Consider the following 6,165-nt stretch of genomic DNA (forward strand, 5'->3'; position numbering starts at 1 on the left):
ACACCCCCCGCCACACACACACCTCTCAAGTCTCCTCTTTTTTTTTTTTTTTAAAGATTTATTTATTTATCCATGAGAGACACAGAGAGAGGCAGAGACACAGGCAGAGGGAGAAGCAGGCTCCCTGTGGGGAGCCCCATGTAGGACTCGATGTCAGGCCCCGAGCCGAAGGCAGACACTCAATTGCTGAGCCACCCAGGTGTCCCTCAAGTCTCCTCTTTGAGCAAGTTCCGATGGTTCTATGAATGCTGCAGAACTTGCCAATGCACGCCCTGATCACCACGCCCGGGGCCCTCGGTCACCTCCATTTTCTCACAGGCCGGACCTCAGTGCACCCACTGATCTTCCCAAAGCTCACGGGACCGTGCCACCACTCAGCCTGAGCCCTCAGTGGCTCTCTGTGGCCCCAAGTCAGGACCCACAAGAGTCCTGGGGGGCTCCGCCAGGACTCTTGCCCGCTGTGTCCCCACCCCAGGCCTGTCGTCCTTCCCAGGAGGACGTCTGCACACACGCTGGGCATGCCTGCTCTGCCCTTGGCCTGCCCTAGGCCCCCTCGAAGTCAGCTCTAACGCTTGTTAACGCAAAGTTCCTAAGCAAGCCCGTGCCTCAGTTTCCCTATCAGTAAAGCGAGCGTGATCCTCCACACGGGGCTCCTGGGGAAGGGCTTGGCATCCAGCAAGCCCGGCTCCCGCGGAATCACCGCCGGCAGCAATTCTCAGCGCGGTTCTCACAAACACCCGATGACACCCTGAGCTCTCTGGCCGGCGCCAGACCTGACCCGGAGCCGCTTCCTAAGCCACGTCCCGGACGTCCCGCCTCCGCGGGCTCGGGAGGCTTATTGGCCATTCCAACCCAACATGGCGGCGCCCTGTACAACTTCAAGAGACCGCTCTCCCCTAGCCAATCAAAGGAAAACAGCTTCTGGGTCCCGCCTCTTTCAGCGGCGCCACTGGCCAATCAGACCACAGCGTAAAAGACGAGCGCGGAAAAGGTGAAACCAGCCGGCCCAATGGCAGCGTCTCGAAGTGTAGGCTCCGCCCCTCCGCGGACCGGCCGCTCGGCAAGGGAAGGAGCGGCAGCGCTTCAAGGTGGGTGTTCGGGCTCCGCTCTGGAGAGCCGGGCCTAGGCAGTGGGGCGTCGGGGGCGAGTGTGGTGTTCTCGGTGGCCCCGGCGGCCCTGCGGGTCGCCCCACTGAGGGCCGGCAGCCCGGGTGTCCTTCAGCGTGCAGCGGGCGGACCCGCCAGCCGCCGGCGCCAAGGCGCATGCCCCGCCCGCGTCCATGGGGTCGGAGGTCATGGGGAAGGTCGGGGAAGGTGTCAGGCTGGCGGGCGCCTGGGCCTGGGGTCAGCGGTCAGAGGCATGGGCCCACGGGGAGTCCCAGGTCACGGGACGGCCGCTCCTGAGCGTCGGCTAGATGCCAGGCTCTGCGCATGGACAGCCCCCTTGGTTCTCATGATCCCCGTTTTACAGATGAGAAGACGTGCCGGATGACCTCGGCCGCCCAAGGTCACTCGGCAGGCGGGGAGACCGTCCCAGAAGGACCTTGATGGTGGGGAAAGGAATTTGATCGCGAGGGTTATTTAAGCCTTTCAAGGGTTTCCAGCGTGGTTGGGCTGTGGGCCTTAAAGGGAAGAGTCTGGCCCAGGTTCACGTCCTGGTTATCACCGCCCTCCGCCCCCCCCCCGCCCCCCCCCCCCCAGTGTGTGACTTTGGGCAAGTTACCGGACTTGCCCGAGCAAGTCCTCTTCATCCGTGCATGTGGGGTCCTTGTAAGGACCAAATAACAGTGTGTGTGACCTCTGGCACTGTGCCTGGCACGGTGAGCTTTCAATGCTGGTGGCTGCTGGCAGTGTTTTTTGAAATAGGTCAGATCAGGGAAGGGGAGAGATGAGAGACAGGAGCACTGGTTGGGGAGAGAAGAGGGATGGATTTTAAAGGTTTCTTAGAAGGGGAGGTAGGTAGAACGTGGGTTTCACGGATACTCCCTAACTCTTAGCCCCGCTGAGCTGAGTCAGGTTTGGAGGGCTGGGAGGTGTCATATGTGGGGGCAGGAAGGCCTTCTGTGCCTGTTAGGAATGGGCAGATAGATAGAGAAGGTGACACAGTGTCATGGAGATCAGGGCTCCCGCAGTGCCAGGGTTCCTGTGGGGACAGATCTGGGACCCACCCATCCCTCTCTTCCTTTTCCTGCTTGCAGATGCGCTGCCTGACTATGCCCACTCTGCTCCGGACCCTGGCCCAGGCTGCACGAGCAGGTAGGACCAAGGGACCCTTTCCCGGGGTGGGGAGCCCAGTCTCCTAGCATGAGGCTGCAGAGACTAGCTGCACAGTGTAATCCCTCTCCTTCCAGGGCACCCCACTGGCCGGAGCCTCCACAGCAGCACAGTGGCAGCAACCTACAGTGAGTCCTGGGGCACCTGGAGCCTCAGGCTTCCCTGATCACAAACCTACCAGAAGCAAGGGTGGAGGCCTACGTTCTAGTTGTGGCTTTGCCAGACGCTCCCCCTCTCTGAGCCTCTGTGTCAGCTTGTAAAGATAATCAAGACTGAATATAATTCATAGGGATGGGGTCTGTCAGTGAGGGGGTGGGGAACCCTCCCTGTGGCCACACAGTGTGAGTTCGGAACTCCCCCGTGTGGGACAGGGAGGGAGCTGCCAGGTATGAGGCTTGGGTGCCTGTCCTCTTCACCAGAACCTCTCGGCTCCAGCCAGCCGCTCCCTCCCCCGTCAAGTCCTGGGCTCGGACTGCTGCCTGGGCACAGGGAGAAGTGGACACAGACTGCCCAGAGCCAGAGCCAGGCTTTGTAGGGCAGTGGCTGAGGCTGGAAGGTTCGGTGAATGAACAAGCCCTTGTGGGGGGAGGGGGCCCAGCTGGAAGGAAGACAAAGCTTTATCTCTCTGAGTTGGATTCCCAGGGGACATGGGCACATGAGAGGCCCTGCCACAGCCCCTCCGCCCACCTCCCCTGCAGAGTTTGTGAACATGCGGGAGCCCTCGATGGACATGAAGTCGGTGACGGACAGGGCAGCTCAGACCCTGCTGTGGACTGAGCTCATCCGAGGTGGGCCCTGGGGGAAGGGGTCGGGCAGGCTGGGGGTGGGCACAGATTGTTAGGGAGGAGTGGCCCCCACCCACCATGCTCATGCTGCCCACAGGCCTGGGCATGACCCTGAGCTACCTGTTCCGGGAGCCTGCCACCATCAACTACCCATTCGAGAAGGGCCCTCTGAGCCCTCGCTTTCGGGGGGAGCATGCATTGCGCCGCTATCCATCAGGGGAGGAGCGCTGCATCGCCTGTAAGCTCTGTGAAGCTGTCTGCCCTGCCCAGGTGAGCCCCTGACCCCTGCTGACCGCCACCCTGGCCCCTGCCACTTGAGAGGGAGGCTGCAGCCTGCTGCAGAGAGAGAGAAGCGGGGCAGCCTTGGACCCAAACTCTGGTGCCCCATTGGGTGTGTGTCCCAGGAAGGCCCCTTTCCCTCTCTGAGCCTTGTCAAGCCAATTCAGAGGGAGTGAGTCATCAGAGCAAGGCTTGCAGCCCTGAGCAGGCCATATGACACCTGTGTGTCCTGCCCTTGGGGATCTGGTCAGGGATGTGAAACCTAGGCTTGTGAGCCACCGGGTGGCATTGGAGGTCCCCACTTTTACCCTGAATGCAGCAGCAGTTTTGGGATTTCTGCATGTATGCCTGTAACTAGCTGCAGGGAACACAGTTGAGGACCTCACTGCCCCTGGTTGCTGCTCCTCTGGGCCCCCAGCATTAGTTCTGTTGGAGGACCCCCATGGACCCCCCCCAGAGTTGGGGCCTGTTAGTATAGAGACAGATCCAGTTGCAGCGTCGGGATGGCACAGGTGGCGCAATTGGTTGAGTGTCCAACTTGGTTTCAACTCAGGTCATGGTCTCAGGGTCATGAAATCGAGCCCTGCATCAGCACTCAACACAGTCTGCTTGGATCTCTCCCTGCCTTTGTGCATGCGCACACTCGTTCTCAAATAAATCATGAGAAAAGGAAGGAAAAGAAAGATCCAGTTAAGGCTCTTGGGCAGGCCCACGGACATCCCCAGCAGGAGCCCCAGCCGACACTGTGGTCACCCGTCATCCACACAGTGACCGCCCCCTCCCTGGGGCCGCTCCAGGCCATGGGCTGTGGCCTAGATGTCTCTGATCCTGGAGCACATAGAGAAGCCCCCAAACAGTCCTTGCAGTAATGGCCTCCAGGCACTGAGCACCGTGGAGGGAACAGGCGCTGTTCCAGCTCGTGACTTATTTTTATAGGAACCCTAGGACATAGAGGTTATTACCCTTTTTTATAGACGAAACTGGGGCACAAAGAAGCCTACCAGCCTAAGGTCCCACTGAACTGTGGTATTACACTCCTGGGGACACAGGAGGGCTTTTGGCATACCCCTTTGAACATCCTTCCGGCTGTGGGAGGCTCTGGGCCTTCTTGGTGCTGGCACAGACCGTACCCAAAAACTGAGGGTGAGGGAGCTACTTTCAAGTCTGAGCTTTGCCCCTCACTTGCTGTGTGGCTTTCGGAAGCCCCTCAACATCTCTGAGTCTCTATTTTCTCATCCATGAAAGCGGGATAACTAGACATAAATGGGAAGGTTGTTGAATGTACCACCACCAGCAGTTGAGCAAGTACTTAGACCCCCCTGGGGCTACGGGTGCTGCAGGAAGGCTACAGCCTTCCCCTCGGAGTTACTTAGGCAGGAGATGCCATGAGTTGACAAAAGTGTCATCTCGGGCAGTGGGACAGGGACTGTTTTGCAAAGGTGTTGGGAAGAACTCATCAGGCTGAGGGTGGGTGGCAGGGTCTGCTCCGCGGCCCCGGGGCGAGCTCCCAGGAAGGGGCAGGAGCCGGCAGTAAGGGGCTCCCGGTGTCCCTCCCCAAGGCCATCACCATCGAGGCCGAGCCGCGGGCCGATGGCAGCCGCCGGACCACCCGCTACGACATCGACATGACGAAGTGCATCTACTGCGGCTTCTGCCAGGAGGCTTGTCCTGTGGACGCCATCGTCGAGGTGAGCGGGCCTGGGGTTGGGGAGGGGCTGGGGCAGGGGCCCAGCAGAGGGGCCTGACGCCACCGCACCCACACCCGCACCCGCCCACAGGGCCCCAACTTCGAGTTCTCCACCGAGACGCACGAGGAGCTGCTGTATAACAAGGAGAAGCTGCTCAGCAACGGGGACAAGTGGGAGGCCGAGATTGCCGCCAACATCCAGGCGGACTACCTGTACCGCTGACGCCCCCGCCGCCCAATAAAGAGCTCTGCCTCCCGCGCCGTCTCTGTGGTCAATCCAGCTGTCTGGGCTGGGACTGCGCCTGGCTGCAGCCTGCGGGGTCCTCCCCTGGGTGGGGCCTTCCTGTGGGACTCTGCGGGACCTGTCAGCACCCCCTTCCCCTCCCACCCCCTGCCACACACACATCTTCCTTGGCATAGCCCCCAAGGCTTAACCTCAGGTCTGCTGTTCCCATAATCCTGGCTGTCCAGAGCGTAGGGCCTGGGCCTGTCCTGTCCTGAGGGCCACACACAGCTACAACCCTAAGGATGTAGGGTCTGCCAAGGTCTCAGGCAGAAGTACATTGAGTGGTAGAAATTCAGGAAGGCCAGGGCATCCTTGGGGGCAGGGAGAAGCCTGCTCTGAGGGGAACAGTCACAAGGAGGTGACACAGGCCCTCCTGCTCCTGAGCTGGCCTTGCCTCATCTCCAGCCACATCCCCTTTCCTCCCCAAGTTCCCCAGACCAGGCTGCTAGCTTGGCTTCTGCTGCTCAGAACTTCCTGCTTCGCAATCCCAGCAGTGGTGTGGTTCCCTGTGCGGCCAGGTGCCAGCTCAGTGCGAATGGAGCCTCCAGAACCAGAATGGGCTGAGTGCTGGGCACTGTGGAACGGCTTCAGCATATCCCCAGATGTAAGCAAAGCAGCTCAGAGAAGTGAAGGGACCTGCTCAGGATCACACAGCATGTGTTTGATGAAAACACTAGCTCAGGTCAGAGATCTGAGTACTACCCTCCGCCCGCCCCCATTTCCAGAAGTATTCTTTACGAAACCCTAACTTCCCGTGATGCTTCATAGAAGAGAGAGGAAGGTGTTCCGTGGACCAGTGTGGGAAATGCCCCAAGTGCCCTCTTTCCCCTGGGATAGGCATCGCATGTGAGCACA

General features: G+C 60.2%; 1 protein-coding gene across 6 annotated transcripts; it reads left to right on the forward strand.

The window, feature by feature from the left end:
* The first annotated feature begins 56 nt into the window (after positions 1–56).
* Positions 57–5,282, forward strand: NDUFS8 (NADH:ubiquinone oxidoreductase core subunit S8). Of its 6 annotated transcripts, XM_026004264.2 has the most exons (8): positions 1,011–1,088; positions 1,471–1,549; positions 2,198–2,255; positions 2,351–2,401; positions 2,972–3,061; positions 3,156–3,328; positions 4,897–5,025; positions 5,116–5,282. In XM_026004264.2, exons 2-8 carry the CDS (start codon positions 1,547–1,549, stop codon positions 5,245–5,247), a joined length of 636 nt encoding a protein of 211 aa, XP_025860049.1. In that variant the 5' UTR covers positions 1,011–1,088; positions 1,471–1,546; the 3' UTR covers positions 5,248–5,282. The 6 variants fall into 6 exon arrangements, with proteins under 6 accessions (XP_025860050.1, XP_025860049.1, XP_025860047.1 ...); XM_026004265.2 differs by lacking the exon at positions 1,471–1,549 and having other exon boundaries at positions 57–1,088; XM_026004262.2 differs by lacking the exons at positions 1,011–1,088; positions 1,471–1,549 and adding an exon at positions 1,091–1,303.
* The last annotated feature ends 883 nt before the right edge of the window (positions 5,283–6,165 follow it).

Source organism: Vulpes vulpes, chromosome 5 (assembly GCF_048418805.1).
Source record: "Vulpes vulpes isolate BD-2025 chromosome 5, VulVul3, whole genome shotgun sequence".
Classification (NCBI taxonomy): domain Eukaryota; kingdom Metazoa; phylum Chordata; class Mammalia; order Carnivora; family Canidae; genus Vulpes; species Vulpes vulpes.

Excerpts from the sequence above, each read along its gene's own strand:
- NDUFS8 (XM_072758528.1), top strand. The coding sequence starts at position 1,757 with ATGTGGGGTCCTTGTAAGGACCAAATAACAGTGTGTGTGACCTCTGGC. Across the intron at positions 1,820-2,197 it reads CTGGCACTGTGCCTGGCACG|ATGCGCTGCCTGACTATGCC; the intron begins GTGAGCTTTCAA and ends TCCTGCTTGCAG. Across the intron at positions 5,026-5,115 it reads CTGTGGACGCCATCGTCGAG|GGCCCCAACTTCGAGTTCTC; the intron begins GTGAGCGGGCCT and ends ACCCGCCCACAG.